The 23,207-nt window shown below is 56.3% G+C and overlaps 2 protein-coding genes across 9 annotated transcripts in view; one reads left to right on the top strand and one right to left on the bottom strand.

Moving 5' to 3' along the window:
* Window positions 1–12: 12 nt before the first annotated feature.
* Window positions 13–11,054, bottom strand: SGSH (N-sulfoglucosamine sulfohydrolase). 4 transcript variants are annotated; one of them, XM_023211627.3, is made up of 8 exons: window positions 10,889–11,054; window positions 7,540–7,700; window positions 5,513–5,618; window positions 5,095–5,245; window positions 4,653–4,809; window positions 4,286–4,367; window positions 2,300–2,503; window positions 13–1,269 (listed from the first exon to the last, which is right to left on the bottom strand). In XM_023211627.3, exons 1-8 carry the CDS (start codon window positions 10,974–10,976, stop codon window positions 710–712), a joined length of 1,509 nt encoding a protein of 502 aa, XP_023067395.1. In that variant the 5' UTR covers window positions 10,977–11,054; the 3' UTR covers window positions 13–709. The 4 variants fall into 4 exon arrangements, with proteins under 4 accessions (XP_023067395.1, XP_023067393.1, XP_023067396.1 ...); XM_023211629.3 differs by lacking the exon at window positions 13–1,269 and adding an exon at window positions 1,519–2,154; XM_023211625.3 differs by having other exon boundaries at window positions 4,653–5,245.
* Window positions 11,055–11,060: 6 nt separating this feature from the next.
* SLC26A11 (solute carrier family 26 member 11) overlaps window positions 11,061–23,207 on the top strand; it is a 32,903-nt gene continuing 20,756 nt past the window's right edge. For 2 of the 5 annotated variants that reach the window (XR_002731511.1, XM_023211622.1), the window contains exons 1-7: window positions 11,061–11,197; window positions 11,606–11,816; window positions 12,248–12,494; window positions 13,229–13,421; window positions 14,108–14,193; window positions 16,450–16,529; window positions 18,414–18,556. Coding sequence is in view for 4 of the 5 variants with exons in the window: in XM_023211622.1 (XP_023067390.1) it covers window positions 12,261–12,494; window positions 13,229–13,421; window positions 14,108–14,193; window positions 16,450–16,529; window positions 18,414–18,556 (736 nt within the window). In the remaining variant the exon portion in view is untranslated. Of the gene's footprint in view, window positions 11,198–11,605; window positions 11,817–12,247; window positions 12,495–13,228; window positions 13,422–14,107; window positions 14,194–16,449; window positions 16,530–17,513; window positions 17,650–18,413; window positions 18,557–23,207 lie in introns of all 5 variants that reach the window. The other 3 variants (XM_023211624.1, XM_031934245.1, XM_023211623.1) reach the window with 3 other exon arrangements.

Raw genomic sequence — 23,207 nt, forward strand, 5'->3', positions numbered from 1 at the left:
GAGGATGGGCATCGCCACCCAGCAATGCCAGTGCCACCCAAGAATTAGGACACTCTCAAAAAAGATAAGCTTCTGCCCAGAAACACCACAGGTTCAAGCTCATCACTCAGGGAGCCTGCCGCCAATCAGCTGAAACCTGCCTGGGGACCAGGTACTTGACCGTGGGGCAACACAGAAGCAGAAACCTGCCCACAGACGGTTGAAAGGCTTCCTCTAGGCCAGACGCTGGTAAGAGCCAGGCGCCGTGCCCCCAGGTGAGTGTGGGTGGGACCTGTGTACTGCCCACACGGCACCGAAGCCCTTGCCTGCTCTCCGGGAAGGGCTCGTACGTATCTGTGGCTGCCAAAGCCTAAAGAGGGCCTCAAGCCTCCCATTTGCAGGTCCCCAAACCAAGCCAGAAAACAAGACTCCCTTGTCATGGGCTGGGGGTGCCGTCCTGTCCACAGATCACACACGTCTAGAATTCCTGTGCCGGGACATGGTTCAGACACGAGGACGGCCGTGTCGTCTGCTGTGATGGCAGTGCCCCGGTGGTGGAGGGGCTGGGCACATGCTCTGGTCCCCCTCCAGGCACGGGCAGGAGTGACCCCACAGGAAGGAAGAACCCTCCTTGGACGGGAGTGTAGACGGAAGGGCTGTTGTGAGTGCTCCCCAGGCTGGCCGGCCACAGGGACATGCCTGAGATGTGTGCACAGGCCTCCTGGGATGGTCACAGCTCGTTGTGGAGGGGCTGGCACTGGGGAGAGAGCTTCTCCTCCAGGACGCCGTCGGGGGCACACACCCAGGGGTCGTGGGTCTCCCACTGCCACTTGGTCAGCTGGGCCCGAAGCATCTCCAGCACCTGGGCAAAGCGCGGGTCGGCAGCCAGGTTCTGGGTCTCGTGGGGGTCCCGGCTCTGGTCGTAGAGTTCCCAGCGCGCCCGGTAGTAGTAATGATGGAGGTCCTTGTACCAGCCTGTGGGCTGGCCAGCTGTGGTGCGGTTCAGGAGGTCCTGGAAGGTGGGTGAGACGTAGAAATCCTGGTCGATGGGAAAGGGCATCTTGAAGTTGAGGTTGTGCACGAGGCGGAAGTTCCGGTGCTGCACGGAGCGCATGGGGTAGGACATGGTGACCTCGTGGTGGCTCTGGCTGCCAAAGACGGTGGCCCAGAGGGGCTCGGCCTCCAGCGCTGGCAGGAGGGACCGGCCAGTGAGGTGGATGGTCTTCGAGCCAAAGATGGCGTAGCTGGGGTACGGGACGGAGAACCAATCCAAGATGGTGGGCGTGAGGTCTGGAAGGGAAGCGGCATCTCAGAGCAGCAGGGCCCTCCGCACACAGGAGCTGCCCTCGGAAGGGCCGAACCTATGCCACTCTGGGCGGCTGCCCTCTCCAATCCAGTCAGCAGCGGGAGGTGCCTTGTCGAGCACCTCTCACCGCCATGTCATCTCTCTGGGCCATGGTGCCTTGAATGGTGTGACAAGAGGCCCGGATTCGGTGACGTTTAGGATCCTTCTAAAATCCTATGGACCAGAAAAGAAGTCTACTTTTCAGCAGCTCGTCTACTCCAGCCCTGTGGTGGGTGCGGCCATGGTGCTCCTGGCTCATAATCTGGGGCCAGAGAGATGTGGGCCCCAGCTCGGAGGGAAAGGGAACCTGACTTTGCTGCTGTCCCGGGCCCACCCCACCTGGAGGCTCTGCCAGGCCGTGGGCAGGACCCGTGAGCCTCTGCCCTGTGCCGAGGGGCTCACCCCAAGCCCCTCACAAGGTCTTCCTGCACCCCTATCTTTGTCTGCACGTCTATAACGTGAGACTGAATGTCCCAGGCCTTTTCAGAAATGACCAGGGTCATGAGGTGCTTTGGGTCCCCCAGGAAGGCAGGATGGGGTGCACAGATGCTCAAAGGGGGGTCCCCAAGCCCACAATATCGGCATCACCTGGGAACTTGTCAGACATGCAAATGCTCGAGCCCGCCAAAATCTACTGAATGGGACACTCTGGGGGTTGCAGTTTGGATATTAACAAGCATTCCAGGTGATTCTGAAGCCCGCTGGAGGTAGGCGAGAAAAGGCAATGGTTTTGAAAGCGGTGGGATCCAGGCGAGAATCCTAGCCTAGTGCTTATCAGCTGTGCAGTCCCGAGCAGCTTACTTCACCTCTCTGAGCCTCATTCTTTTCCTCTGCAGAATGGGAGCGACAGTCCCTTCCTCACCCAGATGACCTGAGAGCCACGTTAGGTGACGGGTGTGGAGCAGCATCTGACAGGTCGTGGCTCCGTCCCAGATCCACGCCCACCCCTTCCCTGATGGAGACACACAGGCGTACCTAGGAGGCTCACGTAGGCCTCGCTGACTTGGCCCCAGCGTTTTGGGTGCTCCGGGGATGACACCAGTAAGGGTTCAGCAGTGCCCGGCCAGTACAGGTTGGTCCTGCCGCTGGGGAAGGGGATCCCGTTGTCGGATGTGAAGATCACCAGTGTGTCGTTCAGGACACCCACATCACGCAGCTCCTGGAGCACAAGTCCAACTCCTGCGGTGAGGGGCCGGGAAGCAGAGCTCAGCTGCAGACACACACGGAGGCAGGGGTGTGTGCAGACCCGCCCGCTGCTTCATCCGGCCGCTGGGCTCAGCGCTTTCCAGATTTGAAAGCATCCTGTAGTTCTTCCCACTAGCCCTGGCTCTTGCCCGGCTCTGCCCGGCTCCCATTCCCTGAGTAGGCCTTGAATAGGCCTCCAGGGACTCCAGTCATCCCTTGGCACTTCTGTGTCACCCCCCAGGCAGCTGCTCCCTGGTGCCCGCCGGCTTCTGAGTTCTCTGGAATCTCGTGTCTGCCCCATGGAGCAAATAGGGCAGGGGCCAGAAGACAAAGTTTCCTCTGTACCCACTCTTTCCCAGGTCACTAAGAATTAACGGCACCCAGCACTTTGGGAGGCCGAGACGGGCGGATCACGAGGTCAGGAGATCGAGACCATCCTGGCTAACACGGTGAAACTCCGTCTCTACTAAAAACTACAAAAAACTAGCCGGGCGAGGTGGCAGCGCCTGTAGTCCCAGCTACTCGGGAGGCTGAGGCAGGAGAATGGCGTGAACCCGGGAGGCAGAGCTTGCAGTGAGCTGAGATCCGGCCACAGCACTCCAGCCCGGGTGACAGAGCGAGACTCCGCCTCAAAAAAAAAAAAAAAAAGAATTAACGGCACCAACAGGGAAATGGCAAAGCTCCTGACCTCCTGTTGTGTGTTAAATGGTGATCCCCGACCCCAAAAGACATGTGTGCTGGAATCTGTGAAGGGGGCCTTGTTTGGAAAGGGGAACTTTGCAGATAAAGATCCTGGGACAAAATCATCCTGAAGTACTCAGGCAGGCCCTAAAAACGACGGGGTCCTTATAAGAAGCAGAAACATGCTGGGCGCGGTGCCTCATGCCTGTAATCCCAGCACTTTGGGAGGCTGAGGCAGGTGGATCACGAGGTCAGGAGTTCAAGACCAGCTTAGTCAATATGGTGAAACCCTGTCTCTACTAAAAATATAAAAAGTAGCTGGGCATGGTGGTGGGCGACTGCAGTCCCAGGTACTCTGGAGGCTGAGACAGAAGAATCACTTGAACCCGGGAGGTGGTGGTTGTAGTGAGCCGAGATCGTGCCACTGCACTCTAGCCTGGGCAACAGAGCGAGACTCGGTCTCAGAAAAAAAACAAAAAGTGGAGACACAGACGGAAGAGGAGACACAGGAAAAAAGGCCGTGTGAAGGCTTCAGCGGGGATGGGGGTGATGCTACCGCCAGCCCAGGAACGCTGAGCACTGGCACAGCCCCCAGAAGCTGGAAGAGGAGAGGCTGGGTCTCCCCTACACCTTCAGGACAGTGTGACCCTGCTGACACCTTGATTTCAAACTTCCGGCCTCCAGAACGGTGAGAGTACAAATTTTGGTTGCTGTAAGCCATCCGGTTCACGGGGCTTTTTTGGACAACCACAAAAACTCACACACCTCCAGTTCTCCGTCTGCATACGCTAGGAAACTCCAAACCCCCGATCCGACCCAGGTCCTGTGGCTGGAAGTATTGAAGTCTTCAGCCAACCTCTGGGGCACCCTAAGGCCCTAGCCCAGGAGCAGTTCCACATCAGGGCAGTCCCGGGGTGGGTCCTGATGCCACCCACAGGCCCCTTCTCTCAATGTGGGCACTGCCGGCTGCAGCACAGGGCCTGCCACACTGGGACCCTCACCCACACTCTGCTGTGATCTGACTGAGAGGGCACTGGCCCAGGTTCGGGACCCAGGCCGTGACACCCCTCTCAGTGCCCCCTTCTGCAAGCCCACCTTGGTCCATGCGGCCGATGGTGGTGTACTGAGCGGCAAGGTCGGCTCGGGCTGCCGGGGTGTTGGGAACGAAGTAAGGCACCTGGGGCAGGCGGTGGGGAACCAGGCTTAGAACAGACGGACTGGGGGAGCGGTGTCCAGCCTTCTCCCCGGCGCCTCCTACAAATGGATGAGCCCAGAACAGCCTCACTCTGGACCACCCCGTCTCTCTACAGTTCTCTCTGTGGTCCCAAGGATGGGAACCTGAATCCAATTTGGTCAGCGCATCTTTCTTCATCACCTAGGGCCAAGGCTGCAAGCTCGCAGGAGGCCCAGGTCCTGACCCAGGGCTGACGGGCATCCTGAAACGCGAGAGGGGCCCTCCTACCAGCACGTCCAGTGGGTCATAGGCCTGGGGCGTCCAGTCTGGGATACGACCCATGCCGCTCTCTCCGTTGCCAAACTTCTCACAGAAGGTTCCGTACTGGGGCTGGGAGTGCCCGCAGCGGTGGGGATCATGGAAGGCAATGTAGAGGAAGAAAGGCCTGCACGGGAGGGGGCTCATTGCCAAGGCTGTGGGGCCAATGCCGCCTGGCACAGGAAGCCCCTCGGCTCTGCCTCCTCCTCTGTATCTGGGAGTCAATCTGTGACCCTCACTGCCTTGGTTTCCCCAGGTCTCTTCTCCCTCTGACCAGGCTAATTCAAGTACCTGGAACCTTCTCCCTGCCCCCATTCCAGCCACGTGGGGGCCCATGCATCCCGCTTGAAGACTCCAGGCTGTGCTCTGGGACCAGCTGCCAGGGGGAAGGGGCAGGGGCCCCGACTCATACCGGTCGTCCTGAGTCTGCAGGAATTTCCGGACGAGGAGCTTAATTCTGGTGATGTTCCGTCCCACCTGGAGGACGGAGCCGTTCTCCTCCGTGTAAGCAAAGTCAAACGGGTACACGGCCTCCGGCCCCACATGCTTCTTCCCGATGATGCCTGGATGGGAAGAGAGGCCTGTCTAGAGTCCCTTCTGCCTCCCAACCCCCTCTGCTCCCTTCTCTGCCCCCCTCAGCCCTAAGCACACTGTGGGTTCTCGTGGATTCACAGCCCAGCCAGGAGACCCAGGCCCAGGTCTTTTGGGACAAGAGCTAAGGGCAGGCCACAGGGGCTGAGGGTGCCTTGGGACAAGGTGCCAAACCTCCTGGGCTCTGGCCTGGCCTCAGTGCCTCACCCCACGCCCTGTCCTTGGCACAGGGTCCTCACCTGTGCGCACACCAGCTTGGCTGAGCAGCAGCGGCAGGCTCTGCACCTTGTCGAAGGAGTTGAAGTGGTGCACATCCTGGTGCAGCCCGTACATCCCATTCTGATGCTGCCAGCAAAGATGCATGAGATCCAGGGCCCCCAGGCAGCCAGGGCCCGCCTGCCGCACCTGTTCTCCCACGGTCCTCCCATCCCCGGGGGCCTTCTCAGGGCCCCGATTTAGACTTTGAGTGGCCAGCACCCAGAGAGACTGGCTCCACCTCCCCCTCCCTGCCCAAGAGGCCCATGGGTCCCTCTTGTGAAAGGAGGACTTCGCAAGAAAGAAGGGGACCTGGAGGGCGTGCACTGGCACGAGGGCGGCCTTGATGTTCTTTCCGCGTGTCTGTACTTTTGAACTTTTCTATTACAATCACACGTTACAGAGTGAAAAAGACAGGCCCGGGCCTTGCTTTACTACCCAGTTATTTTATATTGTAAAAGATATTGTACATTTTAAAAACTCAGACTGCCGGCCAGGCACAGTGGCTCACGCCTGTAATCCCAGCACTTTGGGAGGCTGAGGCGGGTGGATCACGAGGTCAGGAGATCGAGACCAGCCTGACCAACACGATGAAACCTCGTCTCTACTAAAAATACAAAAATTAGCTGGGTGTGGTAGTCCCAGCTACTTGGGAGGCTGAGGCAGGAGAATGGCTTGAATCTGGGAGGTGGAGGTTGCAGAGAGCTGAGATGGCACCAGTGCACTCCAGCCTGGGCAACAGAGTGAGACTCCATCTCAAAAAACAAACAGACAAACAAACAAACAAACAAAAACAATAAGCGTCCTCAAACACCCATGTTCACAGCAGTTTTATTCACAACAGCCAAAGGGTAGCAGCAACCCAAGTGCCCACTGACGGATAAATGGAGAAGCAAAATGTGGGGTCCATCCATCCACTGGAATATGATTCAGCCTTAAAGAGGAGGGAGGTTCTGACTCGTGCTACAGCATGGTTAACCCTCAGGACATTGTGCTGAGTGAAGTAAGGACACAAAAGGGGGGCCAGGCGTGGCGGCTCACGCCTGTAATCCCGGCACTTTGGGAGGTCGAGGCAGGCAGATCACTTGAGGTCAGGAGTTCAAAACCAGCCTGACCAACATGGTGAAATCCCATCTCTACTAAAAATACAAAAATTAGTCAGGTGTGGTGGTGCGCACCTGTAATCCCAGCTACTTGGGAGACTAAGGCAGGAAAATTGCTGGAACCTGGGAGGCAGAGGCTGCAGTGAGCCGAGATCGCACCGCTGCACTCCAGCCTGGGTGACAGAGTGAGACTCTAACTCAAAAAAAAAAAAAAAAGGGACTAGTCCTGTGTGATTCCACTCTTATGTGGCCCCTGGAGCAGTCAGATTTATAGAGACAGGGGATAGGGAGGAAGAACGTGGAGCTGGTGTTTCATGGGACACAGCTTCTGTCTGGGAAGATGGAAAAGTTCTGGAAGTGGATGGTGGTGATGGCTGCACAACAATGTGAATGCACTTCATGCCCCGGAACTGTGTGCTGAAAAATGGCTAAGATGGGAACATCGATGTTTGTGCATTTTACCACAATAAAATAGGAGTGTGTGTGCCCAGCGGCAGCCACTCCCCACACCATGGCGTTCCTGGGACACTGTGGTGATGGCGGGTCACACTGACTCAGTCCACCAGGCCTCACGCTGTTTACATATGAAGCATGAGCCCCGCCAATCCCCATAACTACAGTGGCATCTCATTATACCCACCATCTTACAGATGAGGAAACTGAGGCACAGGGAGGTGGGTTACTTGCTCAAGGCCACATGCAGCAGTGGAGCCAGGGCTGGTAGGTAAGCTGGAGCCCCTCGTCCGCACTCACGGCCATAGGCTGTTCTTGCCTCCTCCTGGAGGTGGGAGGGCAAGTGGGCAACACCCCCAGGGAGCCCGGGGATGGGAGACGTGGCAGAGGCCTGGGCCCCGGACGCAGCCTGGCTACTCCCTGCCCATCCCCTCCTCCTGCCCCTTGCACCTCACCTGGGGCAGGCCAGTGAGGAGGCTGGCGCGGCTGGGAGAGCAGCTGCTGACCGAGGTGAAGGCGTTGTGGAAGAGCAGACTGCGGCGGGCCAAGGCGTCCAGGTGCGGGGTGGCGATGGCGCTGTTGTTGTACGCACCACTCTCAAAGCCTCCGTCATCCGCTGCGTAAGGCGGGAGACAGAGCGCATGGTGGGCTGCGGTCATGAGAAACAGCACTGGGAATAGGGAGGCTGGGGCTGTGATGCCAGGAGGCAAGATACCCAGGTGGGCATGGTACTGGCTCAGCGTGAACTCTCCTCGTGAAACGCTATTCTGACAGAGCACTTCATTACCTAGGAGGCATGACACCCGCGTGGGTACATCAGACAAGCATGATATCAGAGGGCATGTCAGCAGGTCTGATACTTGGTGGGTATGTTAGCAGGCAGGCATGTACCCAGAAGACCCCATACCCACTGGGTATGTTAGCAAGAAGGCATGGTACCTAGTGGGCACAATACCTGGTGGGTATATCAGCAAGCAGGCATGGTGGCCAGTAGGCATGAAACCTGGTGGGTATGTTAGCAGGTGGGCATGGTACCCAGCAGGCCTGATACCCAATGGGTATGTTAGCAGGTGAGCATGGTACATAGTCTGGACTGATAGATGGTAGGTATAAGCAGGTAGGCACGGTACCCAGGCAGGCCTGATACCCAGTGGGTATGCTAGCAGGTGGACTGGTACCCAGCAGGGATGATGCCTGGGTGGTATGCTAGCAGGTAGACTGGTACCCAGCAGGCCTGATACCCAGTGGGTATGTTAGGTAGACTGGTACCCAGCAGGGATGATGCCCAGTGGGTATGTTAGCAGGTGGACTGGTACCCAGCAGGGATGATGCCTGGGTGGTATGTTAGCAGGTAGGCATGGCATTTAAGTGGGCATTATACCACAATAAGCTTGATGATATCCTAAGCAGGCATGATACCCAGTGGGTATGTTGGCAGTTGGGCATGGTACACAGGCTGAACTGACAGCTGGGGGGTATAAGCAGATAGGCATGATACCCAGGCAGGCCTGGTACCTGTGGAGGTATGTTAGCAGGCAGGCATGGTACCTGAGTGGGCAAGATACTCATGCAGGCATGATATCCCAACAAGCTTGATGATACCCCAGTAGGCATGCCACCTGGGTGGGCATGTTAGCTGGCTAGGCATTTAGGCAGACAGCGGCTGAATGCACAGCCACAGCCGTGCATTCCACAGCCGTGCATGGCCACAGTGGCTGAACGCATGGCCACCGAACTGCTGGGCAATTCTGGGCTCTGCAGAAACTGCATGGGGCAGAGGGCAGGAGAGCCTCACCCAGGGCACATCTAAAGATCTGTGTGTGTGCGTCCCACCGCTGCTGCTCACTGATGCCATCTCAAAGGCCTAGTGACCTTGCAGGTTGTCTATTTCAACACTTTCACTCTCCACAAAGCAGCGGAGGCCCAGAAAGGCGAGGTGCAGTGCCCAAGGCCACGCGCTGGGCAGTGGGAAATGGGGACGGGCTGCTGAACTCCCACAACCACACCAAGCTTCTTCCCCCTGCTCTGGAGTAGAGGACACTGCGGAAACCACAGGAGAGGCTGGTGGGAGCCCCCAGGACCAACACTTTCCCCAGTTCCCTCAGAGGCAGTGTGGTCCACGGGCAGAGGAGGCTGGGCACCTTCCAGTTGGGCTCCCATCCTTCACCCCACAGTACCCACGGGGTGTGAGCGCATGGCAGCCAGGTAAACCCGGAGGGAGAGTGGGATGGGCTGTGCTCCCTACCCCCCTACCCACATGCCAGGAGGAAAGCTGCCCTTCTCCAAACCCAGAGTTTCTCGGCATTTGGCTGTGGGCCTGCTATGGGCTGAACTGTGTCCTCCCGGAATTCATATGCTGAAGCCCTGACGCCAACATCACTGTATCTGGAGACAGGGTCCTTAATTAAGGTTAAATGATTCATAAGGATGAGACCTTGATCTGACAGGACTGCGGCCTCATAAGAACATAAAGGCAAAGCCAGGTGCAGTGTTTCATGCCTGTAATCCCAGAACCCTGGAGGCCGAGGCAGGAAGATCACTTGAGCCCAGGAGTTCGAGACCAGCCTGGGCAACACAGTGAGACCTTGTCTCTACAAAAATTACAAAAATTAGCCGGGCATGGTGATGTGCACCTGAGGTCCCAGCTACCTGGGAGGCTGAGGCAGGAGGATCACTTGAGCCTGGGAGGTTGAGGCTGTAGTAAGCTGTGATTGTGCTACTGCACCCCATCCTGGGTGACAGAGTGAGACCCTGTCTCACAAAAAAAAAAAGAAAGAAAAAAGAAAGGAAAAGGAAGTGAGACCACCCCCATCCGCTTGTCATGTGCGGAAACAGTGAGAGGGTGACCACCTGTAAGCTGAAAGCGGACCCTCACTGGAACCCAACCAAGCTGGCACCCTCACCTTGGATTTTCAGCCCACAGAATTGTGAGAAATACATTTCTGTTTAAGCCTATCCATGGCAGTCTGTGCTAAGACAGGCCCTAGCCCAGTGGCCGCATAGCCTGGGCTCTGAAAGCCTCCTGTGGGAATCCTCATACACAGAGGAGGATCCATGCAGGTCCTCTGCTGAGTTTCTGGGAGGCGAGGAGTTGGCAGGAGAGCTGTTTATGTTACAGTGAGCCGAACCCCCGCCCAGAGACCACAGAATCAATCAGAAAGAGGGCAGCTGGCAGGGCGCCAGACCTCAGAAGGGGAAAGAATCGCAGGCCTTGGGCCAGAGCCTTGATTACCCAAACCGGAAGTCTTGTGAGCAGCACAGGGCTTGCGCTGGAGGAACCTGGGGTTTCTGAGAGGGACTGGGATTGGGGGAGACGGTGGTGGGTGGGTGGTGGAGCGCTGTGTCCTTGGGACAAGGGAAAAGACAGCTGAGCCACAGCCTATGGAGTCGGAAAAGATTGCAGCGGGGAGGAGATGAGAGCCAGGAGGGCACGCTGTCTGCAGTCTCTGGGGACCTGAGCACCAGCCCCTCCTCTGGAATCCCCTCCCGAGAGCGATCTGGGATCCGTGGACCCTTGAGCCCTGGCTGGGCAGGGTCAGAGGAGGGTGGGGACAGGCGGCAGGAGGTAAATGTCGGGGTGCTGGATGCTGGGGCTCACCCCTCCAGCCCTTGCTGCCCTCTGTGGGGAGACACCCATGAAGAGTCTGGGGGCAACACAGAGAGGAGGACGAGAGGAAATGGCAGTGGGGGATACAAGGCGGGCAGGGCACACTAGGGTCAGCATTGACTACGGGTGCGGAGGAGACGAGTGGCCACTTCCGCGGGCCACAGCAGGTGGGCGTGGGGGGCGGCGCCGGCACTCACCGAGGAGCAGCAGTGCGTTCCGGAGGCGCGCCCGGCAGAGCCCCAGGACTAGCAGCAGCGCGCAGCACGTGGGCCCAGGCCGGCGCATGGCGGCGGCGGCGGCGGCGGCTCGGGCTCCCGCTCCGGCTCTGGTCTCTCGCTCGGCCCCGCCCCCGCCCCGCCCCGCCCCCGCCCCGCCCCGGCCCCGCCCCGCCCCGCCCCCCGCCCCCGGTCACGTGCGCGCCAGGCCCCGCCCGGGCCTGTCCCGGGCGATTCCTGCGGACCCGGCTGCGGCGGCGCCAGCAGACCCCAAGCTGCAACGCCGAGTGGGTGAGTCCGTGGCCCGCAAGGGCGGCGAGCGGGGACCAGGGGCGGGGGGTGCGGACAGTGGCCGGGGTCGCCCGGGGCAGCCGACGCGGGGGCCAGCGCGGAGTCCGAAAGTGCGGGGGCCTCCCGTGGGGACCACTCCCCCGCCGCGTCCCCACCCGGGTCGCCGCGGCCCTCGGCCTTGCTCGGGGCCAAGGGACCGCTGACGGCCAGGTGGCGCGGGGTGTCCTCCGGAGACCCCAGGATCCGGAGCCAGTGGCCTCGTGGGCGGGGCCGGGGGCTGGGCCGTGGATTTTGCCCCGAGCGGCCGGGGGCGTGGCGGGGTGGGGGTGGCAGTTCTGTGCGCGGGCGCCGGAGTCTTGGAAGATGCTGCGCACCTGAATTAACCGGGCGCCTCTGATGTCCTCCCAGAAGCAACTGGAACTCCAGGACTGTGAAAGCCACAGGTGGGGGCTGAGCGAGGCCTGGCCTCAGGAGCGGAGGACCCGCCAGCCCCCCACGAGCGCCGCAGTCCACCGTAGTGGGTGGAGCCCGTCTTGGTGCGCGGTTGGAAAACCTCGGAACCCCTCCGGAACCCCTGCGGATCTCCCGGCTGTCACCCGCACCCCCCCACCAGCGTAGGGTGCGCCCGGGGGCCCTGCCTCTCTCCCCGTTAAATTCCCTGGGGAGAGGGTAAACAAGGCAAAGGAAGCCAGCTCTCCGGGGGCCAGAAGTATTGAGCTTAATTAATTAGTCTTCAGACTTCTCAATAAGAAATCACTTACCAGTTTCTTACCTGGGAGAGTTGAGGATGAAGGGACAGAGGCACCCAGGATTTGCACGGGGCGGATTCAGGGGGAGAGAGTGATGAGGGACGGGGTGGGCCCTCCAGTCTTGGCCCAGTCCCCGTCTTGTGCACGTTGTTGGCTTCCTCTCAGAGCCGTCTGGTTCAGTCCCCCTGGGAAGGGGAGACCCATAGTGACCCCTCCTGACACCCACCGCCCCTGACCAGTGTTGCCGGGTTCTTCAAAGGCCACGCTCTCACTGCTGGTCTATGTCACCTGCACCCCCCAGCCCTACCGAAGAGATGCCTTCTTCCGTGACGGCTCTGGGTCAGGCCAGGTCCTCCGGCCCCAGGATGGCCTCCAGCGCCTGCTGCTGCTGCCCTGCGGCCGTGCAGAGGAGACTGCCCATCCTGGCGTGGCTGCCGAGCTACTCCCTGCAGTGGCTGAAGATGGATTTCATCGCCGGTCTCTCAGTTGGCCTCACCGCCATTCCCCAGGCACTGGCCTATGCTGAAGTGGCTGGACTCCCGCCCCAGGTGAGGTGTCTGACCCTGCTGCCAGCCACATCTCAGAAGCAGCGCAGAATACACGGTACCAAGCCCAGACACCAGCAGAGATTCCAGGTTTCCAGCCCCTGAGCCCCAAGGAATCTTTGGTTTACAGTGTGTGATGCATGACTGTCTCTCGCTGATCCAGGCTCCTGTGCCTGTTTGGCACACACAGACACTGAGCTGGTTATGAAGAGGCCAGTGAGATGACTCATGGAGGCCTCAGGAGTTCAAGACCAGCCTGACCAAAATGGTGAAACCCTGTCTCCACTAAAAATACAAAAATTAGCCAGGCGCAGTAGCAGGCACCTGTAATCCCAGCTACTGGGAAGGCTGAGGCAGGAGAATTGCTTGAAACCGGGAGGCGGAGGTTGCGGTGAGCTGAGATCGTGCCACTGCACTCCAACCTGGGTGACAGAGCAAGACTCGGTCTCAGGAAAAAAAAAAAAATGTTTCCTCAGACTTGGCCACAGCACACGGGCGTGCACCAACCCCTCTGCCTTGCTGTCTGCCCTGAGCCCCCAGTTGGGTGCTGCTAAAGCAGTGGCCTCCTGATCACCGCAGGTGCACCCACAGGGCAGGGTGGTGCACCTCTCACCTGTGCGTGCTTGGGTGCCCGGGACACAGCTGACACCCACAGATCCCGTGCTTGGACACACACACTAGGAACCCGGTGGACAGGCCTCGGCCTCATGAGTGCTCACCGCTGTCTCTCCCCACAGTATGGCCTCTACTCTGCCTTCACGGGCTGCTTCGTGTATTTCTTCCTGGGCACCTCCCGGGATGTGACTCTGGGACCCACCGCCATTATGTCCCTCCTGGTCTCCTTCTACACCTTCCGCGAGCCTGCCTATGCCGTGCTGCTGGCCTTCCTCTCCGGCTGCGTCCAGCTGGCCATGGGGGTCCTGCATTTGGGTGAGGCTCTGCCTTCTTGCCAAGGGGATGCCCTTGACCTCAGCATTTCCTTGTTTGCATTTCAAGGTCTATCCCCATGTGTGTCATGGGGGTGTGGGGGTGTGTGTGTGTCGTGGGGGCGTGGGTATGTATGTGTGTGTCATGGGGGTATATGTGTGTGTGTGTGTGTGTGTGGCGTGGGTATGTGTGTGTGTGTGGTGGGGGCGTGGGTATGTGTGTATGTGTGTGTGTCATGGGTGTGTGTGTGTGTGTGTGTATGTGTGTGTGGCGTGGGTATGTGTGTGTGTGTGTGTGTGTGTGTGGCGTGGGTATGTGTGTGTGCATGTGGTGGGTGTGGGTGTGTGTTTTGATGTGTAGGTGGGTGGGTGGTAGAGGGGATGGGACGCTTGGTCTTTAGTCTACTCTTTTCTGCTTAGAGGCCAGGACACTTTGGAGAAGTGCCTGTGGCCTCAGACCCCAGTTTCCCTTTTCTGCTCTCCAAGAACAGCCAAGCAGCGTGTGTTACCCCCAGTCCTTAGCTGCAGTATCTGCTCTCCAACCCCACCCGTGCCCCAGCTCACATCTCCCCTCATCCTCTGGGACTGGGTGGGGCTGGGACCAGCTCAGTGTCCCCGGCTCACATCTCCTCTCATCCTCTGGGACTGGGGGGGCTGGGACCAGCTTGGTGTTCCCTCTTGGCCGGCCAGGGTTCCTGCTGGACTTCATTTCCTGCCCCGTCATCAGCGGCTTCACCTCTGCTGCTACAGTCACCATCGGCTTTGGACAGATCAAGGTAGGCACAGTGCCCGCCCAGGACACTGCTCTTCGGCTGCTGCTTGTTGGCTCAGGGATAGCGGGAGCAGGACCGAGGCTGGTCCTGACTCCTGTGGCCAGTGGACGTCTTGCTGTTTCAGGTTGTCCTCCATGGGTTAAGAAGCACACGGTGCTCTCACGGGTCCCCTGTTAATAAATGACCTTCCTGGGAGGGATGTTGCGTGATGGTTGGATTTTACAGCGGGTAACTTGGGGGCCGGTAATTCCATCTCCCTGCTCTTGCCTGAGTTTCTGTGCCAGTGTGCTTGGCTGGCTCTGTGACGTGATTTTGTTCTCCCTGCACTGGGCACATCCAGCAGGCCCCACCGGTCACGAGTACGCTGCTAGAATTTCTACAAGCAAATTACTTCCCCATGCTAATTTAGCTAGATGGTTTCATTCTGTGCCTTTTTTCCCCTTGGTTTCTGTTTAATATTTCTTAAATGCCATGCATTTTATATTTCCTTTTAAAACATCTATAAGAAGCTCCAAAGTCAGTCATCAGCTGAGAGTGTCATTTATTCTTTTTTTGCTGGGTTGTAAGTTCCTCGAGGGCAGGAACTGTCCTTCTCCCAGCCGTGGCCGCCCAGCACTGGGCTTTTGCAATAGGGGGGTGCTCAGTTGGGTGTGTGTGAAGCAAGCCCAATTCCACAGAGGGGGCTGTGTGGCCCTCACGGCAGACTAGGGTCACATGCTGCCTCCTGACCCTGTGTCACTGCCAGGCTCTGCTCCAGGCTAGCCTGAGACCATCTTCCCTGATGGAGGGACCATGAGAAGACCAAGGACAGGAGAATGTGTGTGAGTGTATGTGTGTGAGTGTGTGTGAGTGTGAGTCTGTGTGTGTGAGTGTATGTGTGTGAGTGTGAGTCTGAGTCTGTGTGAGTCTGTGTGAGTGTGAGAGTGTGTATGTGAGAGTGTGTGTGTGAACAGTTTTTGCACTCTTGTTACGTGCGAGGCACTGGGCAAGACACTCTCTGTGTGTGATTCTCAGCACACCCCTGGGAGGCAGGTGTATCATTATTTCCATTTGAGAGAGGAGGGACCAGCTTAGGTGTGGGTGAGTGTGATTTGTACGTTATCTACACACCTCTCTCAGGGTTAGCTTAGCAAATGCTGTTTCGGGGCATGGTTGGTTCTTTATTCTGGAAACATCGTTTTTGGTATCAAGAATGTTCTTTTTAGGATCGCAGTGAGACTGGAGAGTGCCTTGTTCATGCCTTCGTACTTAGGCAACTCTGGCCCTGCCCAGGGACTCTGCAGCCATCCGGGGGGAGGGCTCCCCCTGACATGCTCAGGACAGAAGCCGCTACCCCAGCAGTCCCAGAGCCCGTCCGCCCACCAGGATGTCCTAACCCCACCCACCCCGTGCGCAGCCATTTTAGGGCAGGGTCCTTGAGCCTGTGGCCCTGGGAGCCTGGGCCTTGACTTTCCCCTCTGACTCCTGTCGAGTCTCAGGTGACGTGAAGAACTAAAGCACAAGCTGTGCCTGTACTGTGGATTCCAGCTACGTGGGAGGCTGAGGTGGGAGGATCACTGGAGCCCAGGAGTTCAAATCCAGCCTGGGCCACAGAGCAAGCAGGACCCACCCCCCACCGCAAAGAAAAAAAAACTAAACTGAAACACAGGATGGAGTGCTTCCCCTGCCCAGGACCCCTGAGAGCTGGCATCATGGTGGGAGATTCCTACCTGGCTGAGGATTCCGCAGCCCGGCTTCTTGAAGCTTCTCAGAGCCCTCCATATCTGCGTGCCACGAAGATTCCGCAGCGACAGGGCTGGGGGGTGGCGGGGCACCTAGTGACGGAAGCATTCTCAAGCCAGTGTCAGCAAGGGTCTACATTGCAGGGGGCCTGGCCACCAAGCTCTCTCGAGCCAGTGGGGGGCGGGGCTGGGCAGCCCATGGCTCCTGGCCATCAAGCTGTAGAACCCGGCTCCCTGCTATGGGGTCACCTACACTGTTTTTTATGAGAAAAGTAATTAGAAAAACATATCACTGACCCAGTAATTGTGAAGTACTGTGTCCCCCGAGGGTAGCTTTGATCTCCTGCCCTAGGGGACGTTGGGAGTGGGCCGATGGACCCCTGAGCCCGTAAGATGGGCCCCCGGAATGAGGGTCTGGGATGGGGGTTGTGGGGCAGGAGACACTGCCTCAGCCGGGGGGCAGGTGGGCGGGGAGCTGGGGACAGATGGCCTTGGTTTGGGGGCAGGGCCTCTGATCAGCATCTCTGTGTTTGGACAGAACCTTCTGGGACTACAGAACATCCCCAGGCAGTTCTTCCTGCAGGTGTACCACACCTTCCTCAGGATCGCAGAGACCAGGTACCCCGGGCTTTGTTCCTCCCTCCGATAAGGAAGCTCCTCCTCCCACACCTCCTCTGCCAGCCCCCACCTCAGTTTCCACGCCTGCTGGCTGCTCAGACAGGGGTCCCCAGAGCAGCCCCTCAGCAGCACCTGCGAGCTGGCAAGAAATGAGACTCTCGGCCCTTTCCAGACCTGCCCTGTCAGAGCCAGTTTAACAGGAGGCCCGTGGTCTGTGCGCAGGGGAGAATTCGAGAAGCTCCGCTCTGGGGAGCCAGAACAGGGCAGTGTTCCTCTCTCCACAAAGCTTTCTTGGGGGACAGGAATGGGAAGAGACTCGGTAAAGAAAAAGAAGGCAGTGTGTCTCTCCCGGGTTGTGATTTGTGAAGGAAGAGAACACGGCATGGGGCAGCTAACACAGACAGAACGCAGTTGCCGCAGGGACGGCAGGTGAGGCTGTGATGAGAGATGAGGAGACCCAAGCACTTCCCTCAGGTGGTTTAAAGAACCTCTGATGGCCGGGCACGGTGGCTCACGCCTGTAATCCCAGCACTTTGGGAAGCCCAGGCGGGCAGATCACCTTAGGTCAGGAGTTTAAGACCAGCCTGGTCAACATGATGAAATTCCGTCTCTACTAAAAATACAAAAATTAGTCGGGTGTGGTGGTGCGTGCCTGTAGTCCCAGCTACTCGGGAGGCTGAGGCAGGAGGATTGCTTGAACCCAGGAGGTGGAGGTTGCAGTGAGCTGAGATCACGCTACTGCACTCCAGCCCTGGTGATAGAGCGAGACTCCATCTCCAAAAAAAAAAAAAAAAAAAAAAAACCCTCTGATGAGGGGTACCTCCCTGCCAGACCATCCAGCGGGAAGGCAGGATACCTCTCTACCTCTCTGGCTAGAAGGGACTGGAGGAGGAAGGGATCTGGGGGAGCTGTAGAGATGGCTGCCCAGTGCTGTGGCCTGGAGGGAGTGGGGGCGATCCTGGACCATCTTTCCCTCCCCTCAAGCTTCCCAGCGGCTGAACCCAGCTGGAAGCCAGTGGGTTCCTTACCCTTCAGAGGCACCAGTGGGCCGGGGTCGGCCGGATGGGGGAACAGTGATTAGGAAGCCTGACCGGTTAGAGAACATCACGGACTGTCAGAGGTAAAAGGGGCCTTACTGACTGTTCAGTCCTAAGCCTTCTAGAATGTCTAGAGCAGGGTGTGCAATCTTTTGGCTTCCCTGGGCCACACAGGAAGAATTGTCTTGGGCTGTAGATAAAATACACTAACAATAGCTGATAAGCTAGAAAAAAAATCACTTAAAGAACTCCTCATATTTTAAGAAAGTTTACAAATTTGTGTTGGGCCACATTCAAAACTCTCCCAGGCTGCGCAGGGCCCACAGGCTGTGGGTTTGGCAGACTTGTTCTAGAGCCACCTGCAGAGAGCTGCTCAGGCTGGTCCCGTTCCTTGTGGTCACTCAGCAGATCCTGTGCCACAGACTTGAGTCCCAGAGAGCTACGGGAGTGAAAATGTGAGCACGTCGCCCCGCCGCCATCGTGACCCAGGCCTCTCCACTGTCCGTCCTGCACGAGCCTGTGTACACTGAATTTTGAATTGAATTTTGAAGTAGAACAGGGATGTATATGGCTTAGGAGAACACATCTCGGCCTAGCCTGTGCTTAGTCTTGCAGAGTAGCTTGCTAAGGATCCTGAGCTTTAGTTAAGTGTCTGTGAAACAGCAAAAATACTGAAAATGATTTATTTCCGTAAGCCTTGAAACTCGCTGTCGTCTGGGGCCAGCCTGGGTATTGGGCCCCCCTGGGAGCTTCTTGGTGCCTCCCAGCTTAAGCAGCAGCAGGACGCTGGAGTCAGCAGGAGGTCTGGGCCAAGCTGGGTGGTGACCAGTCCTCTGCCTGTCCGCAGGGTAGGTGATGCCGTCCTGGGGCTGGTCTGCATGCTGCTGCTGCTGGTGCTGAAGCTGATGCGGGACCACATGCCTCCCGTCCACCCTGAGATGCCCCTTGGTGTGCGGCTCAGCCATGGGCTGGTCTGGTCTGCCTCGACAGGTGAGGGACCTCTGGCTGACATCGTATGCAACCTTGGCTGCAGGTTGGGGTCACTTGGGGAGTCCTGAGTCCCACTCCTAGAGAGTCTCATGTCATTGGTCTGGGTGTAACTTGAGCATTGGTTCATATAAAACACCACACCAAACTCTGGGACATGTGATTGATTGACTGATTGATTGATTGAGACGGAGTTTCGCTCTGTCGCCCAGGCTGGAGTACAATGGTGTGATGTTGGCTCACTGCAACCTCCGCCTCCCAGGTTCATGTGATTCTCCTGCTTCAGCCTCCTGAGTAGCTGGGATTACAGGCGCATGCCACCATGCCTGACTGATTTTTGTATTTTTAGCAGAGACAGAGTTTTACCATGTTGACCATGCTGGTCTCAAACTCCCGACCTCAAGTGATCTGCCCGCCTCGGCCTCCCAAAGTGCTGGGATTACAGGCATGAGCCACCGCACCTGACCCAGACTCTGGGACATTTAAAACTCCGAACCAAACTCTGTGGGTTCTGATGCAGCCAGAGCTGAAAACTGACGCACAGCCAGAGCTGAAAACTGACGCACAGCCGGAGCTGAAAACTGACGCACAGCCAGAGCTGAGAACTGGCCAGCTCTGGTAGTTCTCACCCTGAAGCAGTTTTGCCCCCTGGTGACAGTTGGCAATGTTGGGAAACATTTTTGGTGGATACCACCGGGCAAGGCAGTTGCTGGCAACTAGTGGGGAGAGGCCAGGAATGCCACTAAACCCCTGACAGTACACAGGCTTCCACAGCAAACAGTGATCTGGACCAAAATGTCAGTGGTGCCGGGATGGAGAAACACAGTCTACCGGCCGGTCCTGGGGAGAGAAAGCAAATTCCACGGAGACCAACAGGCTCTGTTTGAATTGTGCAACTTGCTGGGGTCCAACTTCAGCTTCTGGGTGGAGGCCGCTGGCTGAGCCACAGATGACCAAGGGTCCTCTGAGAAAGGGGTGGTGAGGGCTGCATTGTGGGAGGAGCAGCAGGGCTGTCAGCAGGTGAAGAACCGCCCTGGGGGAGGTGGAAGCCTCTTCTCAGTACATCCAAGATGGGCACAGGTCCCCTGGCTGAGCACCGGGCAGGGAGGCCCAGAGAGGAAGGCACACCCAGGAAAGTCAGGAAGCCTGGGTGACTCCGAACCTTCTCAGAGCTGAGGGGACAGATTGAGTTCAGAACAGCCCGAGCTTGGCCTTGCTGTTGGGGGCTGCAAAATCCAACAGCCATGGGAGAGAGAGGGCGGCTGGATTTAGTTCTTGAGTCACTTCCTCCTGCCCAGGCTGGTCTGTTCCCTGTGGTCTCTCCCTGGATCCTGTTCAGCACACCTGAGGCTGTAGTGAACACTGAGAGCCTCGTAGGGTGCCGAGGATGCTGGGTTTGGAGTGGAGATGTCCAGCTTCCAGTCCCAGCCTGGCCTGGGCTTAGACTTGCAAAGTAGCTTCCGAAGTTCCTGAGCTTTAGTTCAGTTGTCCGTGAATAGTGAAAACGCTTTGTTATCTTCTTCTTCTTTTGTTTTTTGGAGATGGTGTCTCACTCTTTTGCCCAGGCTGTAGTGCAATGGTGTGATCTTGGCTCACTGCAACCTGCCTCCTGGTTTCAAGCGATTGTCCCCCCTTAGCCTCACAATTAGCCAGGACAGCAGGCATGCACCACTATCTTACCAGGCTAATTTTTGTATTTTTAGTAGAAACGGGGGTTTCACCATGTTGGCCAGGCTGGTCTCGAACTCCTGACCTCAAGTGATCTGCCCGCCTCGGCCTCCCAGAATGCTGAGATTACAGGCCTAAGCCACTGCTCCCGGCCTGTGCTTTGTTGTCTTAAACCTTGAGACTCAGAGTGTGGCCTGGGACCAGCAGCCTGGGCACTAGGCATCTCCTGGGAGCTTACTGGAAAGGCAGGCTCTCAGGCCCCACCCCAGATGTCCGAATCAGAATCTGTATTCTTCAGTGCATGCCCAGGGGATTCATGGGTTCCCCTTAGAAGTCAGAGTTTGGAAGCTGGGCATGGTGGCTCACGCCTATAATCCCAGCACTTTGGGAGGCTGAGGGAGGCAGATCACCTGAGGTCAGGAGTTCGAAACCAGCCTGGCCAACATGGCGAAACCCCATCTCTACTAAAAATACAAAAATTAGCTGGATGTGGTGGCAGGTGCCTGTGATCCCAGCTACTCGGGAGGTTGAGGCTGGAGAATCGCTTGAACCAGGAGGCAGAGGTTATAGTGAGCCGAGATCGCACCACTGCACTCCAGCCTGGCAACAGAGCGAGACTCTGTCTCAAAAAAAAAAGAAAAGAAAAAGTTTGGGAACTGCTTAGAGACCCCATATTTCTTAGAAACTTGTTTCGTATTACTTTATGAGATGGTGAGTCAGGTGCGGCCACAAGGGGAGACAGAAAGGCTCAGGAAGAAAACAGTTTATTGTACTCCCAGGTCCTAGAGACACAGGAGGCACAGCATACCATGTAGGGCCATGTCAGAGGACACCAGGGTGGCCAGGGGGAGAAGCCAGAGCTGTGGTTTAGGCCACAGCCTTCACTGAGGTTTTCACGATAAAGGCAAGGTGAAGAAAGGTGACCAGCTTAGGACTGGCAGTTGGAGGGATTTTGGTGGGCTTTAGGCGTAAGGCAGAAAAATCTTGCCTCCTGGGGTGCAGGCCAGGCTGGTGGAGGAAGGATGGCTCCAGAGGGGTTAGCTGGCGTATCAGAGACATACTTAGGGCTGCTTTTGTCTTTAAGACTTGCCTAAGCCTGAAGGCAGTCTCTCCACAGCCAGAAAAGTCTTGTAAGATGTCAAAACGTCGTAATGTACAGAAACTTGAGAAACGTTTACAGTGTAGGGCTGCCGTCTCCTTTCTCCCAGCGTGTGTAGCATTGTCCTGGGGAAACTACTTAAAAAGCTTTTGATTCTTACAACAGCTTTGAGGATGGATTTATTCTCTCCATTTTGTCAATGAGGAAAGTGAGCCTCTGAAAGACGAAAAATAAAACAGAACTTCTCAAGGCCACGTGGCTGGGAAGAGGCAGAACAAGGACCTCACCCGAGTCATCTGCCTTTTTTTCTGAATGGTCTTGTCTAGAAGTGTATCAATTTTAGTGATCGTCTCAAATAACTAACTTTTGGTTTTATTGATCTCCTTTTTGCTTTTGTTTTCTAGTTCATTGGTTTCTACTTGGGGCTTTATTATTTCCTTTCCTTTCTTCTGTTTATTTTGAGTTAACATTTTTTTTCTCAAAAAAATTTTTTTTTTCAAAAAAATTTTTTTTTTTTTGAGACAGAGTTTTGCTCTTGGCCCCCAGGTTGGAGTGCAGTGGCGTGATCTCAGCTTACTGCAACCTCCACCTCCTGGGTTCAAGTGATTCTCCTGCCTCAGCTTCCTGAGTAGCTGGGATTACAGGCGTATGCCACATTCCTGGCTAATTTTTTGTGTTTTTAGTAGAGATGGGGTTTCACCATATTGGCCAGGCTGGTCTCGAACTCCTGACCTCTGGTGATCCACCTGCCTCGGCCTCCCACAGTGCTGGGATTACAGGCATGAGCCACCGTGCCTGGCCTCTTTTTCAAATTCTTAAGGTGGAAGCCTAGGTCTTTGATTTGAGACCTTTCTTCTTTTCTAATACAGTTGTTTAAATGCTATAAATTTCACTCCTAGCACTACTTCATTTGCATCCCACAATTTTGATATATATGCTGTTTTTCAATTTTCATTCAGTTCTAAATACTTTCTGATTTCCATTTTGACTTCTCCTTTGACCTGTGGATTATTTAGAAGTAGATTATATGTGAACCATGGGAGTTATTTAGTTTCCAAATAGTTGGGGATTTTCCAATTAGTACTTTGCCATTGATTTCTAATTGAGTTCCATTGTGATAAGAAAACGTATTTTGTGATTTATTTTGTTTTCCTTTATTGAGAATTGTATTATGGCCCTGAATATGGTCGGTCTAAGTGAATGTTCTGTGTGCACTTGAGAACATGTTTTCTGCCATTGTTGGGTGGAATGTTCTGTAAATGTCAGGTCTGGTTGGTTATCTCAGGCTACTGTATTCTTGCTGACTTTCTTTCTTTTTTTTTTTTGAGACGGAGTCTCACTCTGTCGCCCAGGCTGGAGTGCAGTGGCAGGATCTCAGCTCACTGCAAGCTCCGCCTCCCGGGTTTACGCCATTCTCCTGCCTCAGCCTCCCGAGTAGCTGGGACCACAGGCGCCCGCCACCTCGCCCGGCTAGTTTTTTGTATTTTTTTAGTAGAGACGGGGTTTCACCGTGTTAGCCAGGATGGTCTCGATCTCCTGACCTCGTGATCCGCCCGTCTCGTCCTCCCAAAGTGCTGGAATTACAGGCTTGAGCCACCGCGCCCAGCCGCTGATTTTCTTTCTAATTGTTCTGTTGATTATTAAAAGAAGAATGTTGAAATAACTTCAGCTATAGCTATGACTTTGTCTATTTTCCTTTCTTAGTTATCAGTTATTGTTTCATATATGTTGAAACTCTTTTTTAGTATATAAACATATAGAAATATAATTTTCTCTTGGAATGTTACTCTTTTTTCTGGGCAATATTCTCTGCCCTGAAATCTACTTTGATACTCAGAGAGCTACCCCAGCTTTCTTTTGATTAGTATTAGCATATCTTTCCCCATC

The sequence above is a fragment of the Piliocolobus tephrosceles genome, chromosome 16 (genome assembly GCF_002776525.5).
Source record: "Piliocolobus tephrosceles isolate RC106 chromosome 16, ASM277652v3, whole genome shotgun sequence".
Taxonomy (NCBI): Eukaryota; Metazoa; Chordata; class Mammalia; order Primates; family Cercopithecidae; genus Piliocolobus; species Piliocolobus tephrosceles.

Coding starts and splice junctions, on each gene's coding strand:
- SGSH (XM_023211625.3), bottom strand. CDS start 10,976: ATGCGCCGGCCTGGGCCCACGTGCTGCGCGCTGCTGCTAGTCCTGGGG. Junction 4,368..4,652: donor ATGACCCACTGGACGTGCTG/GTAGGAGGGCCC, acceptor CGCCTGCCCCAG/GTGCCTTACTTCGTTCCCAA. Junction 2,504..4,285: donor CATCGGCCGCATGGACCAAG/GTGGGCTTGCAG, acceptor CCCTCACCGCAG/GAGTTGGACTTGTGCTCCAG.